Genomic DNA, 26,517 nt, shown 5'->3' on the forward strand with positions numbered 1-26,517 from the left:
TTCAGAGTTTTCCCTCCAGACAAGCCTCCTCCTCCTCTTTGGAATCTGAACTTGGTTCTCACCCAGCTTATGAAGCCTCCTTTGGAACCGATTCACAAAGCAGAGTTGAAATTCCTCTCCTGGAAGGTAGCGCTTCTTCTAGCTTTGACTTCTGCGAGGCGCGTGGGAGAAATGCAGGCTCTCACCATTCAGGAACCCTTTCTACAGGTCCAAAGAGGAACAGTGGTACTACGTACTAACCCAAAATTCATTCCTAAAGTTCCTTTGAACTTTCATTTGAATGAGCCGGTAATTCTTAAGACTTTTTTCCCTCAACCGGCTACTCCAGCAGAGAAAGCACTTCACTCTCTGGACATTCAGAGGTGCTTAAAGTTCTATCTTCAACAAACTAAAGACTTCAGAAAGTCTTCTCAAATGTTTGTGTCTTTTAGTGACCCTCGTAAGGGATTTCCCCTTTCCAAGCAGGGGATAGCTTGTTGGATCACTAATGCTATCCAGTATTGTCACAAGGCAGCGGGCAAGCCCCTGCAAGGACGAGTCCGTGCTCATTCCACGAGGGCGATGTCTTCTTCTACAGCCCTCTTTGCTGGTGTTCCTATCCGGGAGATCTGCCGTGCAGCGACCTGGAGCCAGTACACATACATTTACAAAGCATTACTGCTTGGATTCTGTGATGCAGAGTGACACAGCAGTCGGACAAGCAGTCCTGAGGAGCCTCTTTCACTAGCGGTGAGCTTTCCGTTTCATCCCTCCTTCCATGTTACTGTTTTATCAGCTCAGCACATTTTTGAACCTTATGTATTTGTTTCTGAAATTTCTAAGTATGTTGTAGACCATTGAGAATGTCTTCATAATTTGTTTACTATGGCTTTGTTCCTAGTTTAATGTTGGTAATGGTTCCAAAAGATGTGCTGATAACTGCTAGCTACTCTGATACAAGCATGGGAATCTATGAAAGTTCTAATACAGGAGTAAGAAAACAAGTGAGCAAGGCCTTGAGTGCTAGCTGGATGGCTAAGAGCTTGAGCTTGAGGTAGTTGATGTGGAGACCCGTGGTGTCCACAGACCGTGGTCACTGAGCTTTTGCAAGTGTGCACCACCCTCTACCCGGTGAGCAGAGCATCCTTTGTGGTGATTAACTACGATACGAAAACAAATTACTTACCTGTAACTTTGGTACTCCAGTATTGGAAACTTTCATAGATTCCCATGCGACCCACCAACCTCCCCTGGGAAAGCTCAGCCTCTACCATCTTCAGTGGTTTGGTTACAGAACTGCTACGAAAATCTGTTTTTTGGTCTCTTTTACAAAAAGAGGTGGATAGGTTGCAAAACAAGAATGGGCCTAGGCTCTTTTTTGGTAATGGTTTCTATTGCTATTTTATGTATACCGGGGACTCCCAATCCGAAGACTGGGAATGATACAAGCATGGGAATCTATGAAAGTTTCTAATACTGGAGAACCAAAGTTACAGGTAAGTAACTTGTTTTCGTAGTTGACCACTACAACGGACGCTCTGCTTACCAGGTAGAGGGTGGTGCACACTTGCACAAGGTCACTGAACACTGTCTGTGGGCACCACGGGTCTCCACATCAGCTACCTCAAGCTCAAGCTCTTAGCCATCCAGCAAGCACTCAAGGCCTTGCTCACATTCTCAACAAAGAAGTCCTAATTTGCACCAACAACATGACCACTGTTAGAAATGGGTTTTCTTGTTGGCTAGGGTATGCACCTAAGCCAGGCAGAATGTACCACTCTAGTCAGGATAAGGGGATTGATTACATGTCTAAAATAACCCCTGGTCTCCCACTTGGTAGCTTGACACGAGCAATCAGGCTTATCTCCGAGGCAGTGTGTAAAGCATTTGCACATAACATACAGGAATACAGTGAAAACATTACAGAAGGACACCACACCAGTTTTAGAAAAATATCCAATATTTATCTGTGTAAAACGAACAAAAACAATAAAAATCCAACATAAAGTGATCAAACTACAAATAAAATATAGAAAGACTTTAAAAACTTCCTTGACGTCGATGGCTCCAACTGGGGCTATCACAGTGTTGTGAGCAAACAAATCCAACAGTTCTGGCCGACCGTGGCGTGGGGAGACCCATAAAACAGTACCTGTGGAGGAGCAGGGTGTCTGACCTTGCGGTGAGCTACTGAGGAGTGGTATTGACCGGCGTCGGATCCAGGAGTCGGTGCAGGAGTCGTCGGACCTCTGAAGTCACATGCGTTGCAGGTCAAACTCCTTGAGTTTGAAGTCCGTAGCGCCAGAGTCCGCAGGCATCGGGCTGCAGTATGAAGTGGAGCGGTGCGACGTGGGGTGCCCTCGGATCGCGGTACAGGCAGCGGCTTGGTGACAGTGATCCAGTGGCTTGGTGGCGGTCATCCGGCTATGTTGTTGAGACCAGGGCTGCTATGTGAAGTAGAGTGGTGCTAACAGGTCACGGTGCAAGTAGCGGCGTTGTCATTGCCGATGTGCTGTCGTCGGTAGACCCAAAGCTGCGGTGCCAGACAGGGCAATGCAGTGTGCGGGGCCCACAGGTCACGGTGCAGGCAGCAACGTCGGTTGACGAACTGGAGTCAATGGCAGCGGTGGGCAAGGCTGCGGTGTGGCACGTGGCAATGTATTGTGCAATTTACGAGCAGTGCCCCCAAACCATGGTGCAGGCAAAAAAGTGGATATCAGCATGGAGCGTCTTCATTTGTGAGGCCAGGGCTGTGGTGCAAATCAGGGTGGTGCTCCGTGTTCTCCATGAGCAGTGTCCACAGGTCACAGTGCAGGCAGCGGTGTCGGTTGACGAACTGGAGTCAAAGGCATCGGTGGGCAAGGCTGCGGTGTGGCACGTGGCGATGTGTCGTGTAACTTACGAGCAGTGCCCCCAAACCATGGTGCAGGCAGCGACCTCGATATCAGCATGCAGCTTCTTCATCGGTGAGGTCAGGGCTGTGGTGCAAAGTGGGGCGGTGTCCCGTGTTATCCACGAGCAGTGTCCACAGGTCACAGTGCAGGCAGCGGTGTCAGGGATAACAAGGCGGCGGTGTGAAGCGAGGCGGTGTGGAATGTGTTGCCCCAGGTCACGGTGCAAGCAGCGGCTTAGTAGCGGTGGCAGCGTAAGATTGCGTCATCGGTGACACCAGGGTTGCGGTGCGACGGTGCCCTCTGCGGGGTCTTCAGGTCACGGCATCCTTGACGTCGCCGGGTTACTTTTCTCCTCTGTGGCAGCTGAATCATCCAGTTCCAGAAGCCGGTACCCAGAAGAAGTTGAAGTCTTTGATTTTCCTGAGACTTCCAACAGGAGGCAAGCTCTAAATCAAGCCCTTGCAGATACTTAGAATGCAGAAAAAAGTCAAGTTCTTTCCCTGCCCAAGACAGAAGCAGCAACTGCAGGGAAACACAGCTAAGCACAGAGCAAAGCGATAGTCCCTCCTCACAGCTCTTCCCGCTTTCCTTTCTGGCAGGTTCCTTAGTCCAGAAGTAATCTAAAGTTCTGAGGCTAGGGCCTCAATATTTGTACCACATTTGCCTTTGAAGTTGGTAGAAACAAAGTTCCTCAGGCACACATAAATCAGTTCAGCCTGGCTCAGGCCAGGTTTACCACAGGAGGTGGAGACAGCTTTGTGAGAGGCAGCCACAGTCCATTCGGGTGCAAGCAACAACTCCTCCCACTACTCTAAATGCAGCCAGGTCTATTCAGCCTGGCTATGAGTCACCCCGGAAAGGAAAGGCACCCTCTTACCCCTACTTGTGTCTGTCTAGTGTGATGCACATCCTTGCTCCTGTCTCTCTGAACCCAGACGGTGAATACACAAAAGGCAGAGGCACATTGGATGGTTAGAGCAAGAAAATGCTCACTTTCTAAAGTGACATTTTCAAGCACACAACATAAAACTCATCTTCACTAAAATATGTATTTTTAAATTAGGAGTTCAGTCATACTAAACTCCATTTCTCTATCTTATCCCAATGTAGAGTTATGCTTGTAAAATGTTACAAAGCGACTCATGTTAAGCCTATGGGACAGACAGCCTTTCAATAGTATTTCACTATCAGGCCATGTTACACACCCCAGTACATGTCCTTCCTTTCACATACACTGCACCCTGCCCATGGGGATACCTTGGACCTACCTTATGGGTGACTTACATGTACGAAAAGGGAAGGTTTGGGCCTGGCAAGTGGGTGCACTTGCCAGGTCGACATGGCAGTTAAGAACTGCGCACAAGACACTGCAGTGGCAGGTCTGAGATCCTTCGAAAGGCTATTGGTGTTAGTGGCACAATCAGTGCTGCAGGCCCACTAGTAGCATTTGATTTACAGGCCCTGGACACAGATGTGCACATTACTAGGGACTTAGTTGTAAATCAAATAGGCAGATCATGCAAACACCAATCATACACAATTTACTTGAAGAACATATAAACTTTAGCACTGAATCGCAGTGGTAAAAGTGCCCAGAGTCCTAAAACCAACAAAAACAATGTCAAAAACAAAAGTTTAAAAAGAAAAAAGTCTGGGGGTTAACCCGCTGAAAAAGCCAAGTCTAACAACCACCATGTAATATCTCCAGAAACAAGGCAAGCACATTTTTCACATTTGGAAGTGGCAACTCCACCAGGAAGTTCATCTCCTAGTGGAGTACCTTCCAGGAGTGAGAGCTCCACCCACCAGTCCTATTCCTGTACTTCCATAGTTAGGGATTTGCCAATGTAGACCTTTTGTCACTGCTGAAAACACAAAATGCCCGTGCTTCGCCTCCAGGTAACCACAACCCCCGTCCCTAGACAACACTCCATGGATCAACTGGGCAGAGATATTTGCCTATACTTTTTCTCCTCTCTGACTTCTTCAATTTGTGGTGCGGAGGTTGCAAACATGTGATTGTCATCCTGGTTGTTTCTACAGGGGCCAGGCCTTGACCTTGTTGTGATTCTGCACGAGAGGCTGCTCAATCGGCCAGACCTTCCTCATTCACCACAGGACTGTCAGGCACCCGAACCCTAGGCAGCTCAGTCTTGCAATTTGGCTCATGGGGTCTTAGAGTTTGATTACCCTGACCTTTCTCCCGAGTGTACAACCATCCTCAGACAGGCACCACCTAGGGCTGCTATGCTGCAATATGGAAACGGTTCATTCACTACTGTCTCCCCAGATGCTTTGACCCTTGCATGCAGCCATTCAAGACCTTGTTTGCTCTCTGCTCCACCTGCACTTGCATTAGGCTTCACTAAAAGGGAACACACCTCGCTCTTCAGGGTCCCCGTCACTGAAATCTTTATGGAGAGACTAAAAAAAAGTCAAAACGCTAGATTTCGACCAGCCGCAGTGTGGAACCTCAATGTTGTCCTTACAAGATTGATTGTCCCTTTACAGTTTCTTTCTTTCTTTTGAAAAGTAGCCTTTCTTGTGGCTATCAACTCCCTCAGATGTCTCCGTGAGCTCTAGATTTTTACTCTGGAAGAGCCTTTTTTCAAAGTGCATATGGATTAGTTAGTAATCAGTACTAACCTGAAGTTCCTTCCTAAGTTGGTCTCCTTCTTCAACCTTAATCAGACTATAGACCTTCCAGTGTTCTTCCCTTCTCCAGACTGTGTAGCAGAGAGCGCTCTTCATACATTTGATTGATGTCGAAAGAGCCCTGTGGTACTTTGTAGACAGGACAAAACCCTTCTGTAAGATAAAACAGCCCTTTGTCTCCTTTTCGAAGCCACACAAAGGCTGTGCTCTCCTCGTGGCCGGGATAGCACCCTGGTTAGTCAAATGTATTTAAACCTGCTATGCCAAAGCCAAACAACATATGCTTGTCTCTCTCAAAACCCCACTCTACTCATAAAAAAGGAGCCTCTATGGCTTTTTTGGGTAACATCCCTATAGCTTACATCCACAAAACAGTTACATGGTCTTATCCACACACTTAACTAAGCATTACTGTGTGAACGTCTCCACAGACCCAACAAGCCAACATTGGCCAGGCTGTACTTCGTACGCTTTTCCAGTCTTTTGCACCATCCTCAGGCTAGATACCGCTTAGAGGAGAACTGCTTTACAGTCTATGCACAGCATGTGTATCTACAGCTACACATGCCACAAACAGAAAATGTTACCCTATAAGCATCTGTTCGTGTCATGTAGTACTAGAGATTCACATACTCTCACACTCTTCCCCACACTCTTCCCCAGAGTCCTGTGGTCGTACATGGCTGTTTTGCTATCTTACCTTCATTCTTGCATGGACATCTTCTAATGTATCCCTATGATCCATTCCTTCCTCACCTGCTATGCGCAATAACAGTCTACCAATGGATCCGATGCCCATGCGTTTTGTCTCTAATAGGAGGAGGCAACATAACTAAAGACTCCAAATACTTCTTCGAAGAAAAAAGTTTCACACATCCGAGCCCAACACTAGATGGCAGGAGTATGCATAGCATGTGAATGTACAGCACTACATGTCACAAACAGATGCCTAGAGGGTAGGTAACATTTTCTTTTTTCAATGTTCTTTTTAGGGGCACTTATTGTTTAGAAAAGTTTCTGTTATAGGAACACATTGAGGAGCTGGCTTCGGTTGCATGGACCACTGCCTGCCCCCCCTCAGTGCTGCCTAACAAGATTCCCAAGAAGTAGATGTCTAATTGTCCCCAAAATAGATGCCACTCCATTTTTGGTGTCTCTTTCTGGTTACTGGTGTGTGACCACAGTTGTGGTTACAGAGCATTCATGCAATTCATTGCGACTCCCAAATAGGGCGAGAATGCCACTTTTGTGACTCTTGAAATGGAATTTGTACATAGCAACATAGCAAAGTACTCTTTTGCGGTCTCAATGCATGTTTGTGTCATTAGCTGGCTTTGCAATCACAAACAAATATTGTACTTGAGGAATATAAGTGTTTTTTTTAGTGTTGGTCTTCTATATGAAGTAGTATTTCCAGTGCCACCAACTGTGGTTATTATATAGCTAGGTTCTAGACTGGTGTTGCATTAGATTCTTGTCCCGCCTTTTGGTATTTTCCTTTTCTACAGCTGAATTCATATTTAATTTCACTAATAGTGAAACTATGCTATTTTTGAGTCCATTTGCACAGTTATGTATGCTTTTTTTTCAGGTGTAACCAATACGCTTGTTGTGGTTGACTCTTTCTTCATGGAGTTCTTCTTATGAGTGAGTTGTGTTAGGTCTCAGGGCTGATTTGGTTTGCTGAACCACAGTCTACTATGCTGTCTGCCATTAAACTTAAATTTGCTTTCTCTTACTTTTGTTTGCTTAAAGAATATTGATAATGTCATGGCGCCAGAGGGAGTTGGCCTTCTTACTGCACTGCGTGTACTCTGTCACGTAGCATGTCCACCACCTCCTGTTGACGGTATAGTAATTTTCAGTCTTTTAGTTCATTACTGATGTTCAAACTATGTTTTGCTGTATCTATAAGTAATGCTTCTTATGTCTGAAATTCTCCTAAAAAATTTAAATTAAAGAAAGTATAAATGACCACTGCAATGAATCGATTCTTTTTAATTATCGGTGGACACAGTAAATTGTGAATTTTTCTCATGTGGTCTTCATTAATTGTCATAAGCAATGAATAGTTCAGCCCTCACTTGATATTCAAGAGCACCTTTAAATATTCTTATTACTGAGGTAGTGATAGCTAAGTGTTTTGTTTATCACGTTGGTGCAATTTGACACATCTGGATGAATCTTTAAAAAAATTTACAGATTAAATTCAGAATAACACGTTTTGGTGCTGATCCATCCAGGGTATGGAAGGTGAAAAAAAGCTTCTCTCGTCTTAAATCCCATGGGATACTTTGCTCTCCTCCACAGCAAAAACCTATGAACAAAATTAGACCTAAGTTGGCATAAAACTAGAACTTTACTTGGTGGAATGCCTTGGTTTGGTTTGGTGTAAATCTGTTAAGTAGTTCTTCAAGCACTGTATTGTGTGGGTTTGGGATAGTTGAAAAAATGAAGATATCTTGACCGTTATTACTGTTCGAGGCATATGAGCTGCAGATTACACACTATGCATAGATCGCCATCCGGTGTTGGACCCGGATGTTTGCACTTGTTTTTGTCTTGGAAAGTCTTTGGAAGTCACGAGGTATGTGACTCCTCCTTTGGATCATTGCGCGCATGGGCATCAGCTCCATTCTCAGATTGTTTTTTTCCGCCATTAGGCTCGGATGTGTTCTCGCGTGCCAGCTCGGAACCGTTAACGGTTTTCTCTTTAGACGCGCAATCCTTCCCTTCTCGATGGTATTGTTTCGATCGCGTCTTCCCAATCCACGCGACCCTTCAACTTCAAAGTCTTCGATTCCGGGCGTCGACGAAGGCATTCGGGCCCACCTGGGCCTCATCTCCGGCTCATGGAAAGGACACCATTCAAAAAGTTTCCTCGATGTGGGTCGAAGTTTCCCCACACCGACCTACATAAGATGTGCAACCTCTGCCTCTCACCGGAGCACGAGGCCAGAGACTGTCCAGCTTGCGCCTCCTTCCGCTCCAAGAAGACGATCCGGGATGACCAGCTGGAAGAACAATGGCGAGCTCATCCTCTTCGATCCCCGACGACATCTTCCAAGAGGGAGTCGATGTTCCGGAGCAAGGTCGGGTCAAAGAAGCCATCATCAGCGCCTCCGAAGCAGATGATTCCGACGTCGAAGACATCACTCCAGCGCAAGGGCCGTGTGTACAGACGTCGACCCCGACCCAAACCCCCCTCGACACTATCAAAGAAGGCTTCGGTACCACCTTCACCTTCGGGCCCAGGTGCTCACCGAGACACTGCTTCCCATGCCCCGCCTTCGGGCCCGGTAAAGAAGCCTATTAAGCCTTTAGGTGACTCGGGCTCAAGTCAACCTACCCTCGGTGCCGAAAAACATACTCCGGCACCGAAGGAGAAGACGTCCTCATCCACACCGACCGCTGCTTCGACATCAAAGCACTCTGCATCGAAGGCTAGCACTGGTTCCTCGGCACCGACAACACCCTCGGAGCCGACTAAGAAGCGCCCACCAAAAGGCCCCGATTTTTCGAAAACAAAGACCTCGGAACCGAAAAAACAACACCAGGTTCCATCTGATAAGACACTACCAAACTACACAGTTCCAAACCTAGAACCGCTACCGAGTCGACGCCGAAAAAGCTTACGGCACCGAAGCCCTCGACTCCGAAGGATCTGCCTCTCACAGAGGAACTGTTTCGTCCAGATCCTACTGAAGACTCTTGTGAAGGATCCTAAGACTGGTCATTTAATGCTTAGCATCAAGAAAAGACACCTGGAAACGCATGCGCCCTCACCACCACCCGCACCACCACCACCACCACCACCACCAAAAAAGAGAGACTTTGCTACCTCTCCATTAAGGATCCCCTCTCCTCTTCCTCCTCCTCCACACCACACCACTCTCCTACACCATCATCTACTCCAGTAGATTATGATGATGTCAACACCTCAGATGATGCAGGGGGAGGTGCAGACGATCAATCCCTTGGGGACCCTACCGGCTCCCCAGATCCCTGGGATGATTACAGTGTCCCAGACGTCCCTTACATCCCACAAGATGACATCTATTACTCCAGGCCTTCTCCTCCAGAGGATAATATCTGCTTCAACCAGCTCCTTCACAGAGCTGCTCAATACCACAGGGTTGCCCTTCATACAGACCCAGTAGAGGAAGATTTTCTCCTGGACACTTTTGATACCACACAAAGGTCCACCTCAATTTTACCCATGCTTAAAGGGGTCATTAAGCATGCACCAGAGATCTTTAAAGACCCAGTTGGAGCTTGAGTCATCAACCCCAGAATAGAAAAATAGTATAAGGCTGCTCCTACATTAAAGGCCCCGCACCACTAGACTCCTTGGTAGTCTCTAACGCAAGGAAGAAAGCAAATTCCCAAACATCAGGTGACGCAGATAAGGAATCAAAACTCCTGGACGCCCCTGGCAAACGCACAGCGTCACAGGCAGCAAACATATGGCGCATTGCTAATACCCAAGCGCTGTTAGCCAGGTATGACAGGGCACATTATGATGAGCTTGAGTCCATAATGCAGCACCTCCCTGACAGGTATAAAAACTCATACCGGAGGGTAAAACTATCACTATCCCCTCCATCCGTTGTGCCCTAGATGTAGCAGATACCGCCTCAAGGGCAATAAACACCAGTGTCCTTTTGCGCAGGCATGCCTGGTTATGCATCTCAGGTTTTAAACCCGAAGTCCAGAGTTCCATTCTCAATCGGCCTTTTGATGAGCAACACCTATTTGGCCCCAACGTGGATGTATCACTTGAGAGAATGAAAAAGGATACAGACACGGCCAAGTCTATGGGATCCTTGCAGTTGCAAGCTCCCAGACGGTCTTTCGTCGCTCATCTTTCAGAAGCACCCATAGAGGCTACTCTTCTGATAGCTCCTCCACCTCTTACAAGGCTCCCACCCAATCCACCTTTACTAGAGGTTACCAAAGGGTTGGTTACAGGGGGAACAACAGCAAAGGCAGAGGCAAAAACAACAACTCCCACTCTGCCTCCACCCCCACCCCATGACTTCCCTCCACTTCCCCCAGACCATTCCTCTCCAGTCGGGGGAAGACTCCACCAATTCCTCCCTGTCTGGGAAAACATCACATCAGACAGGAGGGTGCACCAAATAATTCAATCAGGCTACTGTCTCGAACTAACATCTACCCCCTCAACTGTACTACCCAAACCCCGTCCAATGTCACAAAAACATCTGTTACTGCTAAAGCAGGAGGTAATCTCCCTCCTACAAAAAAGTTCAATAGAACCAGTTCCCCTACACCAACAAAACAAGGGAGTTTACTCCCTCCATTTTCTCATACCAAAGAGGACGGCTCTCTAAGGCCTATTTTAGACCTCAGACCCCTAAACCTATACATACACTCAGACCACTTCCACATGGTCACACTTCAGCAGGTCCTCCCTCTGCTTTCCCAAGGAGACTTCCTTGCTACTCTAGACCTCAAGGACGCCTATTTCCTCATTCCCATTCACAGTGCTCACAGAAAATATCTCAGATTCGTAGTGGACGGTCAGCACGATCAATTCAAAGTACTCCCATTCGGAGTCACCACAGCACCAAGAGGGTTTACCAAGTGCCTAGCAGTGGTGGCAGCACACCTAAGAAGACAACACATCCATGTCTTCCCATATCTAGACGACTGGCTCATAAAAGCCAGCTCATACAATCAGTGTGTACAACACACTCACCCCACTATTCAACAACTTCACGACCTGGAGTTCACAATAAACCACGTCAAGTCCCAGTTGCAACTGTCCCACACACAATAATACCTCTGTGCCACAATAGGCACCTCAAGGCGCTAGCCTATCCCAGTCCCGCCAGGAGAGCGAGCATACAAGCTCTTATCACCAGATTCCAACCGCAACACTCTCTTCCAGCTCGAATGTTCATGCAACTCATAGGGATGATGGCCTCTTGCATATTCATAGTGCCTCATGCAAGAGTCCAGATGCGTCCTCTCCAAGAGTGCTTAGCACGCCAATGGAACCAGGCTAAAGGTCAGCTAACAGATCTGGTGTTGGTAGACGGTTGTACCCATCGCTCTCTGCAGTGGTGGAACACCAAGAACCTTTCCAAAGGGCGACCGCTCCTCGAGCCGGTTCCTCAAATAGTCATAACAGCGGACGCATCGCTCTCCGGCTGGGGAGCTCACCTACTACATCACACCATGCAGGGCAGGTGGGCACCTCAGCAAAAGTTACTCCACATCTACCAACTGGAGCTACTAGCCATATTCCTAGCCTTGAAAGCATTCCAAAAACACATTTCAGGGAAAGCTGTCTTAGTCCGCACCGACAACATGACAGCCATGTATTATATCCAAAAACAAGGCGGGACACACTCTCTGCAGCTCTCTCAGCTCGCACAGAGCATATGGAGGTGGGCTATACCACAGAACATTTTTCTCCTAGCCCAACATGTCCCAGGAGTCCAAAACACAATTGCCGATCTGTTGAGCCGTCAAACACAACAAATCCACGAGTGGGAACTTTATCCACAAGTTCTTCAACTGTTTTTTCAGATGTGGGGGCAACAACAGATAGACCTCTTCGCCACCCACCAAAACGCCAAATGCCCAAACTTCGCCGCCAGGTATCCTCACCCATTGTCCAAAGGCAATGCGATATGGATTAACTGGTCAGGCAGATTTGTGTACGCTTTTCCGCCTCTCCCACTCATTCCACTAGTAGTGCGCAAACTACAGCAACACTCCTTAACACTCATCCTAGTTGCTCCAACTTTTCCCAGACAACCATGGTACACCACATTGCTGGAACTCTCCCTAGTCACGCACCAAAAATTACACCTCTCTCCACACCTCCTAACCCAGAACTATGGAGAAATACAGCACCCAGACCCAGCTCAGCTCAACCTAGCGATCTGGCTCCTGAAGTCTTAGAATTCGGTTACCTCAACCTTTCTCCTGACTGTATGAACGTCATCAAAGAAGCTAGACGGCCTACCACTAGAGCATGCTATGCAGCCAAGTGGAAAATATTTGTAATATATTGCCATAACAACAACACTGATCCCCTAGATATGTCTATCCAACACATCATAGGCTACTTACTACACCTCCAAAGATGCAACTTAGCCTACACGTCTATCAGACTGCATCTTGTTGCCATAGCAGCATATCTACAAAATAGACAACATCTATCACTTTTCAGAGTACCTGCCATAAAGGCTTTTATGGAAGGACTCAAAAGAATAATTCCCCCCAGAGTACCACCTTCATCTGTGTGGAATTTAAACATCGTTCTCACAAGGCTAATGGGGCCGCCATTTGAACCTCTACATAAATGTGAGCTGCAATTCTTAACATGGAAAACTGCTTTCCTAGTAGCTATTACTTCTCTACGAATAGTTAGTGAACTACAAGCACTAACTATTCAGGAACCCTTTCTGCAAATGCATCATAATAAGGTTGTTCTCCGAACTAATCCTAAATTCCTCCCTAAAGTCATTTCTCCCATCCACCTCAATCAATCTGTAGAGCTGCCTGTATTCTTCTCGCAGCCACAAACAGTCGCAGAAAGAGCTCTTCACATCTTAGATGTCAAAAGAGCACTGCTGTACTACATAGAGAGAACACAACCTTTTCGTAAGACCAAACAACTATTCGTGTCTTTCTCACCACCACACAAGGGCAACCCCATATCAAAATCTGGGATAGCTAGGTGGATTGTCAACTGCATACAAATTTGTTAACACAAAGCAAAACGTATATTATCTGTTCCTCCTAAAGCCCGCTCTACACGAAAGATAGGAGCTTCAATGGCATTTTTAAAGAACATTCCCTTAGACGATATCTGCGGAGCAGCTACATGGTCTACACCGCACACATTCTCAAAACACTATTGTGTTGATGTACAAACTAAACAACAAGCTAGTGTGGGCCAGGCTGTACTCAAAACACTATTTCAAACTACTGCAACAGATACTGGTGGTCGCCGCTAGGATGGGATACTGCTGTATAATCTATGCATAGTGTGTAATCTGCAACTCGTATGCCTCGAACGGAACATGCTACTTACCAGTATGCATCTGTTCTTGGCATGTGGAGCTGCAGATCTACACACGCCCACCCGCCTCCCCGGCTACCTTTGTCTGTTCCAGTATTATCTTACTTAGATACATCATACATGGGCATACTTCCTGTTTCTTACAAAGCTCCATCATTTCCCTGCTGGCGAAAAACAATCTGAGGATGGAGCCGATGCCCATGCGCACTATGATCCAAAGGAGGAGTCACATACCTCGTGACTTCCAAAGACTTTCCAAGACAAAAACAAGAGCAAACATCCGGGCCCAACACCAGATGGCGATCTATGCATAGTTGTGAGAAAGTGGCTCTGTATATACTGTTCATTAATAGGTACAGGGTGTACAGAGTCCACAGACCCCAAGGGTTTAACAGAGGTTAAAGTTAGATATAACCTTACTCTCCAAAGTGATAGCCTGGTCGAGCAGTAAGGCAGTATCAGAGGACGTGTAAAGCATTTGTTGTACACACTCAGTCAGCAAATAGTTCCACACACTCAATAACTGAACTCTAGGCCAATGGTTTGTGTATATATAAAAAAATATATGCTTGTTTTATTTTAGAACCAACACTTGGAATTAAAATATACTTTCTCGACAGGAGATGTTTCATAAAAATACTTTTGTATATGCAATTGACTTTTTAGTAAACAGTTACAATTAGTTACAGTAGGCAACTCTATTTCTAAACACAATACATTGAGCTCAATGATAAATTCAGATTATATGCAACAGATTACTTTGTCGATTACTTTTGTAATTCCAGGCTTGGATCCTAGATCTAGTCCTGGGTCAGTTCTCAGAATCAGCTGTTGAAAGTCGACTTTGGTACTGTAATGATTTTTAACTAATATTTAGCTATTTCAAAAGTGAGCACTTAGAAAATATTTCAGAGCAAACAATCAATGATTCCCTATGGAAGGAAATGTAGGTTACAGGTACAGTAGGTTATCGTTACTTTTGTAATCCAGTACTGGGTGTCTAGACTCAGTACTGGGACATTTATCCAAAACAGGTAAGTAATTACGTTTTCAGATGTTATACGATTTTTGAGGAATATTTAGAAATTGCAGAAATCAACACTTAGAAGAAATTTCATAGAAAAGCAGTCAATGGTTTCCTATAGAAGAAAAATGAGTTAAAGGTAAGTATAGTTGTGGGTATTTTTCAGAGTCAGTGCTGGGCACCAAGATCCAGCACTGGGAGCCCACCTAAGAGCAGGTGAGTAAACTCGTTTTTGGTACTCGGCTGATTTTTGGTGAATATTTTGAGTTTTGAAAAGTTCACACTTAGAAGAATTTCCAAGAAAAAGCCATTCAATGTTACCCTATGAGGAAAATGAAGTTAGCGGTTTAAGGGTAAGTGCTCGACTGGCAGAGTTGAAGTTCTGGGCATAGACTCGGGGGTCTCCCAGTGTCAGGTAGGTACAGTCAGTTCACCCTCGGCGGTTTCAGGACGGCCGGGTGCAGAGAGAGTTAGGCCCAATGTTATCCTATGAGGGATAGGGGGGCCTGGGTTGGTGGCTGCTGTCGGGTAAGCCACGCGGCTGTGGGAGCTGGGCTCCTGGTCACTTACTCAGGGCAAGTGGGGAAGTGGGTTAGAGTAGAATTTTCACTGCCGGGGCCACTCGGGCGGCTGGCTGCAGGGTGCTTTTGAGCCGTTGGGCGCTCAATTGATTTCTATGGGAAATCTCCGGTTTGGAAAAAGACTGCAGGCTCGGGGACGAGGACTCTTCGGGTGCCACCACCACTTCGAGGGGTAAGTTGGATAGTTGGAGGATAGGTAGGTACCCCGGGATTGGGCACAGAGGGCCGTGGGGCGCCGGGTGGCCTTTTGATGTCGGAAATCTTACCCTCTTGTTGATCGCGGTTGGGGTGGCACTCTGTTCTGAGGTTGCAAGCTTCTTCAGGATAGTCGAGGGGGTCCTTGGGTGCCGGACTCGGGGTCACAGTCGCCGTGGGGTCGTCCTCGTGGGTTTAGTTCACTCCGGCACCGGCCAGGCTTGGCGGGTGCAGAGTGGGCTGGGATCGCGGTTCCGGGCTGCTGCCAGGGGTGAAAGGTAGGTTCTGAGTAGAGCCTCTACTCATGGGAGTCCCAGGGGATTAGAGTTCAAAGGCAGCCAGGTCCTCCGGGGTTTCTGAGGTTGCTGGCCACAAGTGATGCCAGGTTTGGAGCAGGAGCAAGTCCGAGGTCGACAGGCCGGTAGGGCGGGGCCAAAGCAGTTGGTGTCTCCCTCTCCTTTACAGCTGCAGGGCAGGTCTTCTTTTCTTCTTGCTCTTCTTGTAGTTTCGGAATCTGGAATATGGGGAAGGAAGGTTCAGGGTGCCCCTAAATACTAGATTTAGGGGCGTTACAGGTAGGTGAAGGCCAGGGACCAATGGGTCCTTGTCCTGGGGTGGGTACACCCCCTATCCTGTCCCTCTCCTGTGGGAGGGGGGGCAGTAGCCTAATCCTGATAGGGTAGGGCCTCCCATCTTCAAGATGGCGAGAGCCCGGAGATGTGCTTCACCTCGCCTCCCCCACCTGAGGGGTGGGGTTGGCAGGCTGGCACATCCCCTGTCCTTGTATGGGGTTTCCGGCCAAGCTTCCCGCCAGAGTGGGGGGTTGCAGTGGCCTGGGGAAACTCCTAGAGGCGGCAGGCCTTTGAAGCTTCCCTTTGCTCATCCTGGGGGAGGAGATCTATCACCTCACCCAGGATGTGCATTGTTGCAGGCCCGGGAGAGCAGGGGCTCTCCCACCCAGGGGTCCAGCAACGTGTCTGCTGTGTGGCAGCCTGGGCAGCCTCAGAGTAGACGTGGATTGTAGGTTAGTTCTCCAAGATGCCCTCTGGGGTGCTTGGTACATTAAATCTCACACTGGCATCAGTGTGGGTTTAATGTGCTGAGAAGTTTGATACCAAACTTTCCAGTCTTTAGTGTTGCCATTATGGTGCTGTGGAGCTCGTGTTTGACGAGCTCTCAGCACCATGTACTCTTAAATGGCAGCACTGCACTTACAGTGCCCGGGAATGGACCTGGGTACTGTAGGGGCACAGGGCTCCTGCTCCTGTGCCCACACCATGGGCATAAGGCACCCAGCCAGAGGGGTGACTGACATATGCCTTGGCAGTGTGGGTGTTGGGCATGGCACACAGGGATGTGTGCCATGTCGACTCTTCATTTTGTCCTGCACCCAGACACTCAGCCTGCAAAGGCAGTGTGTGTGTGTGTAAGGGTACAGGGCCCCTAAGGGTGGCACAATGAGTGCTGCAGCCCTTAGGGGTCTTCCCTGGTCACAAGGCCCTGGGTACCTAGGGTACCATTTACTAGGGGCTGACATGTGGCCAGGGTTTGCCAATTTGGAGGTTGTGTGTTTAAGGAAGGAACATAGGCCCTGGGCACCTGATTGGCAGGAGTCCAGGGTACACTCGGTCAAAGTGCATTCAGCAATTTAGCAAAAAGTGGGGGCATACCATGCAAGAAAGAGGGCACTTTCTCACAATAGTGTGTAGATCTGCAGCTCTACATGCCAAGAACAGATGCATACTGGTAAGTAGCATATTCCTTTTTCTCTCTCCCCCCACCCCCCCCACCGTTTTTTGCTGGAAATCTATATTTTCATTAATATCTCGATTTTTACTAAAAGAAAAATTGGAGAATATGGGAAAATTAAAACAAAAAGGGAAAAAGCTGCTTTGCACAGCTGACGAAGACGGCACAGCAGGGGATTACCTGCCTCAGCAAGTTGGGCGCAGGGCCTTGCCAGAGCCAGGCCCTGACGCCAACCCCCGCTGTGCACGTTTGAGTAGTTTGCTGGCAAGTAAGTACATCATAAAAAAGAAACATGACGTTTTCTCAAGAAAACCCAATTAGGTCACGTTACTAGCTCAAATGTTCAAAACTACTGAAATGTATCAGTTATGGTTAGTAACACACACCATTACTTGCGCTGTCCAGTATACTTAGAACAATTTGCTGATCGCGCAGAAACAAGACCAAGTGTTAACAAGACAGCAACATAGCAGACGACTCAATGTAGGGTGTGTGTTGCATGTTACTAAATATAATAGGCAAGTTTAGTTAGTTTTGGGTGGTTGATTCAGAACGATAACTCGGTTTCTTACTGTTTTTTCATTGAATATCCCCAGTCCGGCTCCCAGAGCTAACTACTCATTATTGAAGGCAGTGCGCAGTTTGCAGAATGGCTCGTACACTCATTGATACACTCAACATGGTACAGAAGTCACTCAACCAACAAAGGCCACATCCTTCACCTTGTATTCTCAACATCAGCGGTCCAGTGCAAACCACCCATACCACTGGACTGCCAACTTTGCCATCCCTATCTTCCTGATTAACATCATACTAACAAATCAAGGTCAACATAAAAGAGAAGACCAAACCTTCAGATTCTTCAAAGACTTCTCAATAGACAACCTAATGTTTGAACTCATCTCTCATCCTATCAACTCCATGTCCGACATCAGCACTCTTCTTAATAATGAAACAATTTTTTGGAAAGCTGTGTTAACACCCATGCCCATTTAAAACACACAGGTGCAGGTCAATGCCTTCAGCACCCAGGTACTGTAAACACCATACTGACAATAGGCGATCCATGTGCAGACAGAAAATAAAATAAAAGAGAAACAAAACATCTGAGGACTTCTTCATACTGCAGTTCCTCTGTGCAACACTCAGAGCTTATCACATAAGCCAAAGCAAAGTACCATACCAACACTAACAATAAAGCCACTAACAGAAGCAAAAGTGCTGTTCAAGGTAATCAAGCACTGCATGAACTTCCTGCTGGCCCCACCTATTCCTCACTGCACTGAAAAAGTGCAACGCCATCAACCTCTTCTTCAGTGAAACGATACAGAAGATTCAGCAGTACATAGACGACACCAAGGTTGCTTCAATTTGTACACCCACCTCTCCCTGTAGAATCCTGCATTGTTCAGCCTTCAAAGCCCTATCTCCCCCCAAAGTCACAGATAGCCGACCCCCTCAAAACCACTTCTTATAAAGATGATGTCATACCATTTTCCTTCATCAAATATCTCTGGGGAAACTCTCTTACCCTTACTAACCATTTTAAGGCCCACACTCACTCCAGTCATCTTCCCTGAAACTCTCAAGACAGTTCCGATTCTCCCTCTACTAAAGAAACCTACACTAGAACCTGCTGACCTTACCAATTACTGTCCCATCAGTCACCTACCATTCATGGGCATGATTGTAGAAAGCCTACTCTTTATTTTATATACCAAAATGAGGTATACCATGCAAAGAGTCCAGTGCATTCCCTTACTGGTGGACAGGGGCTTGCTCTAGCAATCTCAAAGTGCATTTCTATGGGGTAGTGTGGTCAAGCAGCCTTAGGATTATCAGAAAGGAGTGTTCAACATCTTCAAAATACACATACAATCAATAAATGATGCACAGGACTGAATAAGGAGATCCACACCAATTTATAAAAATAACTTCTATCTCTATATATGTCTAGGCACCAGAACGAATACTTTCAGGTAAGTACATTTTGCATGAGAAATACATTATGTTTTCAAAAGTCGGGACTATGGGAGGAAGAACAAGTGTGGCATACAGGTAGAGTACAGCGACTTACGAGACCAATCTGTTGGACTTAAGGTGAGTATGGGACAAGGTCCAAGGCTGCACTAGCAGGTCACCTCCAGCAGCACTAGGGCGGCCGGGTGCAGTGGTGCAATACAGCGTTGGGTGCCCAGTCTTAGTTTATGGGGATCGGTCTTCATGAAAAGCGGCTGCAGGTTTTGACTGGCAGGCCAGTCGGGCTATACCAATAGCATCACGATGCTTGGGACGCCATTGATCCGCTTCTCCATGGGCTAGGGGTGACTAGTGCAGAGGTGTTCTTAGGTGTCGGGTTTTTATCACCGGTCGAGGGGGCCTACAAACTGAGGCTGCAGGTGGCGTTGAGAACTCCACTGTGTGGAAACCCAAAGTGGGCTTCTAGTCTGGAGGGTCTGAGGACCACTTTGACACAATTGGCCACTTCAGCTCGGGCTAGCCAGCTCGTGGGCAGTGGTGCTTTTCGACATCGGGTTTTCACGGCCTTGGAGCCTCACAGCTCAGTGTTTGGTACCTGTAGGATGCAGGGGATCAGCTCCACTGTTTAACTGGAGTTCCTGGTTTTTGGGTGAAGTGCGGGCAGTTCTCCCAGGCTTTGGAGACACAACAGCTGCAGGACAAGTCGTCTTTTGGCACGATTGTCTAAGTCAGCTGGCAGTGTTGGCATCAAATCAGTTGCTGGGGCTTCTGTTCTTGCTTCCTATGACTCTTCATGTCCGTCGTCTCCTTTCAGCTCGGAATGATCTGCTCTTCTGGTGCCAGGGGCTCCCCTAAATCCTGAATTTAGGGGTGTTAGCAGTGTTAGAGGAGTATGGGGTGGTAATCAATGGGTTACTTACCCCTGGGTCACTACACCCTTTACATAACCACTTCCTGTGGTAAGTGGGCATAACCCTGTTCCATAGTTCCTACATTTTCCATCACAAAGATGGGAGACTGTGAAAAGTTGTGTTCATTTCAGGAAGCCCACCGTAGGGGTGGTACTAGCCCGAAGTAGAACATACCTACTAATTTTTCCGCCTTGCCCAGGCACCAAATGGGCCCTTTTCAAGGGTGGTCAGTATCCTCTCCTGTGAGAGAAGCAAGATTCGCATACCAAAGGTGATGGGCTCTTTGAAGCTTCCTGCCTTGGAATTCTAATTTGCAGGCCCTCCTGTTGGAGGGCCTGCCAGAGCAGGGAGTCCGAAACTCATTTCTGGCTGCAGGTTGGCTAAGACCAGTCAGTCAGTACACTAGTAGTTGGTAGCTTTTCAGGGGGAACCTCTAAGGTGCCCTCTGGGTGCATGTATTATTAAATCAATCACTGGAATCAGAGTGGGTTTATGATTATATGAGGTGCTTGATATCAAACACAATAGGTTTAAGTCAAGCTTTTATGTAGCTGGGTAACTTTTTACCAGTGCCAAGTACATACCTTAAGATGGCTTCCCTGTTCACTTGTACTGTCAGTAATTTGACTGCCCAGCACAGGGGAATATCTGCTCATGCAGATATGTCCTCACATGTAATATAATGAACCCTGCCTTAGGGCTATAAGGCCTGCTGTAGGGGTGACTTACAAATATTACATGCAGTGTTCGGAGGCATAGCATACAAGTGTGTGGTATGTCGTGTTTTCAGTTTTAGAGCACCTTTTCACGAAGCCTGCTGTGGCATTCTGTATTAGTTTGGTGCTGGGTCCCTAAGAAAGTCAAAAGTTACGCTACAGCTCTTCGGGGCCCTCTTTAGTACCTATGCCCTAGATACCAGAGGTATCACTTACTAGGGACTTAGAGATGTTCTAAAGGCCTGGTCACTTGGGGATCAAGTGATCAGTTGTCTTGTTTTTGGGGAAAGAACACTGGCACCGGGGACCTGGTTAGCAGGAACCCAGTGCACTTCAGTCAAAGTTGCATCAAATACCAGGCAAAAAGTGTGGGCGACTAATGCAACAAAAACCCATTTTCCTACAATGATCATTTAAAAAGCAGTCTGTGTCCAACTCCAAGACCATATTAATGGTAGTCATATCCTGCACAACTACCAGTCTGGCTTCATATAATGCTGCAGCACTGAGACCACTACCTTACATATTGTACACAATGTCATCTTGACCACAGATGATGATAATCTCTACCTCCTGATATTGCTGGATCTCTCACCAGCCTTCGACACAGTCCACCATCCCACACTCATAAAAACCCGAGTCTCGAATGGGATTCCCAAATAATGTCCTTGATTTGTTCTCCCCCCTACTTTTCCAACTAACCTCAGTCAGTTCACATGGCCACCTCCAGGTAAAAAAAGATCCCTATCGCCTGTGGATCCACCAGGGCTCCATAATGTTTCTGACATTTTTAACCTTTGAATAGAGCCGTTTAGTGCTCAACTCACAGATAACAGAATTAGGATTCATCAATATGTTGATAACTCTGCTTGAAAGTCTGCTTTGCTTCAGACATCCAATGCCTTAAACACTGCTTACACATCATCCAAACCTGAAAGTCCAGTGCCTACATAAAGCTCAGCCCAACCAAGGCAGTCTTCCTGTTATTTGCCAAGAACAACAAACATGATAGCCTGGCTCAATTACATAAACCTTGACAGCTTCAAACCCCAACATTCGCCAAATGCCAAGTCAATTAGATTACCCTGATCACAAAACTCCCCCTCAAGAAACAGTGCCTAAAAAAATACAGTTTGGTACTAGCTCTCTCTACAAAAGAAAGTGAAACCATTTCTTCCAAAAAGGGACTTATGAACTTTTGTTCAAGCCCTCATACTCGGTCATCTGGGTGATAGAAATGTCCTACCCCATGAGCCCCAGTCTCCACACTAGCACCCCCAAGGGGAATCTTACCCACAGCAGTATGTCTCATCCAGCGACTAAAGAAATATGATCACATCACCAAAGATTGAACTCTGTGCCGGTCTGAACCATCTTCAAAACCAGCTGCATCATGTATAGAGCGATCATGACCAGCGCTGCTGCTTATCTTGCAAACAAGCTCTCCATGGTGGTTCTTGGTACACCCTCAACCAGGACACTATCAGACTGCTGGCTAAAAAATGTTTGAAAAGAAAAAATAAGGCAGCACGCCTTTTTCCACCTAGGATCTGGAACATCATCCCCACATCCATCAGGTCTGCCCCAACGCTGTTCCACTTTATGAGAGAGTTGAAGACTCACCTCTTTAAAGAATACTGCATCACAATGTAATCTACAACTTAAATTCCCCTCATTACTTGTTGACATATTCTTGTCTATGACTGTGTACATTGCTCTGTTACCTTTTGGCGATGTTTGCGCTATAGAAACACCATACACATATGTATGCACATATATACGTACATACATAATGCATACATACATACTAAATGTCATACACAGCTCTCGTAGTGCCATGGGGGCTTGCACCTAGAGCCTATTGTGAATAGTCTAACACAGGCATGTCCGTTGCGCAACCAAATGGTAGTTTGGTGCGTGGGAAATTAGGCTTGTATCTACTCCCTAACCCTTAAGCGTGTAAGTGCAGACCTTGCATAGAGGTTGGGCATCCAGGAGGTTGATTGCAGAATATGGCAAAAGTCCAGACCTGTGTATAACCAAAGACCGTGCACTGCTGGGGTTAGGTGCTTTAAAGTTTGAGCATAGGGTTCTTGGTCTGTCTGTTGCTGCAAAAGACCATGAACAGCCAGACTTAGGAACACAAGAAGTTTTGCCTAGAGCCTGGCCGAAGACTTTATGCAGTCAGAGATGAGTGCACAAGAGTCTACATGTGGGTTCTGACCGCAGGCAAGCTAAACCAGCCCGGCCCATTGTGCTCAGCCAAACTGCTTATGCTACACGGTTAACACCGGCTCTGGCTGGAGTCTAGTCTATGCAGCCAATCTCTGTTGAGCAACAGACAGTTCTGAAGTAATCTTGAGAAGAACTGTCTGCTTGCCTGCTTAGAGAGGGAAGTAGAGTGCCTCACCCTGCAGGAAGAGAGATCTCCTTTATGAGGCAAACCTCGGCATGTTTCCAACATGTGGAACACCCAGAAGTGGCTGACCACTACAAGGTAGTGAAGCCGGAACTGACCCAAAGTTTGAGAGGTCTCATGGAGTAGTTTCAGCCATGAATTATGTAAGAAATTGTGCACTGAGTAATCATCATACTGCCTGGCATTCCCACTGCCGAGCCTAAGTCCTGGTGTTACCCCTGACAATAAGAGGAGTCTCTGAGGAGTCACTGCATTAGCCTGGATGCCAGAACTGCTGAAGATGAATGTCCACCTGCATTGGCCCGTGGCACCATAACTGCTGAAGATGAGCATCCTCCTGCATCGACCCAGGAGGATGCACTTATCAGAGACAACCGCCTATCAAATATCACTGCTTACCTGCATTATGACTGATGGCTGCAACAGCCATCGTGACAGCAAAGTACTCTGTTCAACCCAGTGGTCAAAGAGGGACTGAACTGCTATTCCCGGGCTACCTTATTTGAAATTGAAGCCAGGGAGGGTGCGAGATCACTGACCCCACCTGCGCTGCTAATTCCCCACTGGTCTTGAAAAGGCAGTGTAATTCTGCTCCTTCATAAATTGAGAGATGGTCTAACAGTCAGAAGAATTAGATTTTCTGCAAGAATTGTTGCCTTTGCCAATATGCACGTGTTGGGCCTAAAAGACTATTAACTGGCGTATGAGCTTACATTGGGGTTATGTATAGTGATCTTCTCCTGAGCCTAACCTATGCCACTTCTGCAGCTCTTGCCTCAGTTACCCTAGATGGAGAAGAACTAGTGGTGGCCAGGTGGGCACCATAGAGGGTGTTAACATTTCACTAGACCTTATATGGGGAGGCAATCTTGTAACTGAGCTACCTTTTGGAGTGTGTAGTATTTAGCTTTGCTTAATAATTAAAGGACTTGGGCACTGGGTTGGGTAGTATATTATTGTCCTTTGGTTGTTGAGTTCTGATTTCTGTCCTGCTTAAGCAGCCTCTGATTGCTTGCTCTCACTTTCCCTGATAGTCAACTGCTGAAGGAGCCTACTTGGCTCAGTTTGCAGAGTCTTGGTAGAACAGGCACCAGTGGCAAATGACCTCAACCCTGACAGTTGGGCCCAGTAGCACCTGTGGCCCAATGACCTGGGTCTCGCAGCATGTCACTCTGAGCTGCTGTAAGTGATTTTTGAAAATAAAAGGTTGCACAGCTAAAACTTTCCAGAGAAAAGGCATTTAACAATTTCTAGCTTTTTTTTAGGACTTCAATCTGCTCTGTATCCCCTCTGCCCCATAGGACCATCCCCTCTCTAGAAAACAAAATAATTTCTACCACCCCTCATCCCCGTACAGGTGCATTGAAGCAAAGCTTTTCACTAGAATAAATGCAAAACTATTGACCTTCTATCTGCTTGGTATGTTTGGAATTAAAGGTCTTGCTGTGACCACCCTACATCACATTATCAAATACCAATTTTAGGCATGCTCTTTACCCAACAAGAAGCATATTTGCTCCAAAGATAAGAGTGCTTTTCCTTATGAATGTCTGACTTTGAGGTACAAAATCACAGGTCCAGTAGTCTTTTTTGTAATTGATACACAGGAGTCTAGAGTCATTAAAATATTAAGGTAATGACACCCACATGCAAATGTATTGAAAAGTTACGTAAAAACAGATAGGTTGTGTTCCAGATTGATATCTAGTGTTTTTCAGAAAAAAAATAAATCAGATCCACTTCCCATTGACTAAATAGAGTTTTACAAAAGTGCATGTGTAACAAACCTAAATAAGGGGAACATATTTAATAAACTGCTATATTTGAAAGATGCTTATCATAATGCTTTTCATGTTGGTAAGACACTACAGTGAATTGATGGTTTAATAGTCCTTGTGTTCTCATGTCTCCTGTTAAGGTCAACAGAAAGACCTGAAATGGAACCTGGCTGTCATTCAGCTTTTCTCTGCAGATGGAATGGACACCTTCATCCGCATCTTACAAAAACTGAACAGCATTCTTATTCAGCCATGGAGGTTGCATGTGAACATGGGAACCACCCTTCACAGGGTTACCACCATCTCGGTGGCACGGTGCACACTCACCCTACTAAAAACCATGTTGACTGAACTACTGAAGGGCGGCTCTTTTGAGTTTAAAGACACGCGCATCCCTTCTTCGCTTGTTGCTTTACACATGCTCCTGTGTTCCATTCCAATCTCTGGCCGTCTCGATGGAGAGGAACAAAAAATTCAGAGCGATATTGTTGACATTCTTCTCACATTTACTCAGGGTGTTAATGAACAAGTGACAATGTCAGAAGAGACCTTAGCCAACAACACATGGTCTCTAATGTTGAAGGAGGTTCTGTCTTCTGTTTTGAAAATTCCTGAAGGATTTTTCTCTGGACTTGTGTTGCTATCAGAGCTGTTGCCTTTTCCACTGCCTTTGCAAACCACTGAGGTAATGTACAAATATTAAAGGTATTGCTTACTATTAAATGTTTAATTTGTATGATCTCATGCACTACTGATAAATGGGTAATTTACACCCAGGTTTCTGGGTAGTCTATCACCAATGAATCTCTGCAGTGAACTGTCCATGCAATTATGCAGCGAGAATTGGTAATGTAAAGGTCTGGCTTTAATGTGATAATGCACACATGTGCAAATATGAAAAACAATTTGTGCCTTTTCTTTGTGTATGCTTTGTAGTTTTGGCCTTGTACGTCTGTACCATTTTGTTTCCCCAATCTTTCAGCATAGTCATAGGAGGCACAAAAAGATGTCTCAATGATTTCTTTATGCCAAGCTTTTGCATATGAAAACTAAACAGACTGACTATGAGATTGTGTGTTTAGTTCAGGGGCCAGATAAAAGATTGTGGACCAACATTTCCAGAATATGTAAATTGCAGTGGTATGGTAGGATGTTGCACTGCATGCTCCTATCAATGCAAATGTTTTTTGATGTGGTAACTGTTATTTTGGGCATGCAATGGGAAATGTCATAGCAAAGAAGTGCAATCTGTGGAACATATAATGGGTAACCTTAATTGTAAATTAAGTAGAGCCTCCAGTAAAAATGTGGTGGAAAATGAATATACCAAAGCATGTATACACAAATACTTGATCCGTGTTCTTGGGCATATGTACCAGGCGTTCCTGGGTCACTGTCGAGGACGCTTTGTTGCTACTTATCTGATAGAGACTTCTAGCTGCAGGTTTTTCCAAGTGACTGACTGGATCTGGAAGATTTTTTGTGTGCAGTACCCGTGCACGCCGGTGAGTGTCGGTGATCGGCTCAGCGTTGTCCACACCATGACGTCTGCGGCACCTATATAGGCGCCACTT

At 46.3% G+C, this 26,517-nt stretch overlaps 1 protein-coding gene across 2 annotated transcripts in view; it reads left to right on the top strand.

The window, feature by feature from the left end:
* VIRMA (vir like m6A methyltransferase associated) overlaps positions 1-26,517 on the top strand; it is a 753,509-nt gene that overhangs the window by 325,854 nt on the left and 401,138 nt on the right. For both annotated transcript variants that reach the window (XM_085605246.1, XM_085605248.1), the window contains exons 13-14: positions 7,284-7,377; positions 25,084-25,628. In XM_085605246.1, the coding sequence (XP_085461372.1) occupies positions 7,284-7,377; positions 25,084-25,628 (639 nt within the window). The remainder of the gene's footprint in view (positions 1-7,283; positions 7,378-25,083; positions 25,629-26,517) is intronic.

Source organism: Triturus cristatus, chromosome 5_1 (genome assembly GCF_964204655.1).
Source record: "Triturus cristatus chromosome 5_1, aTriCri1.1, whole genome shotgun sequence".
In the NCBI taxonomy this organism is placed as follows: Eukaryota; Metazoa; Chordata; class Amphibia; order Caudata; family Salamandridae; genus Triturus; species Triturus cristatus.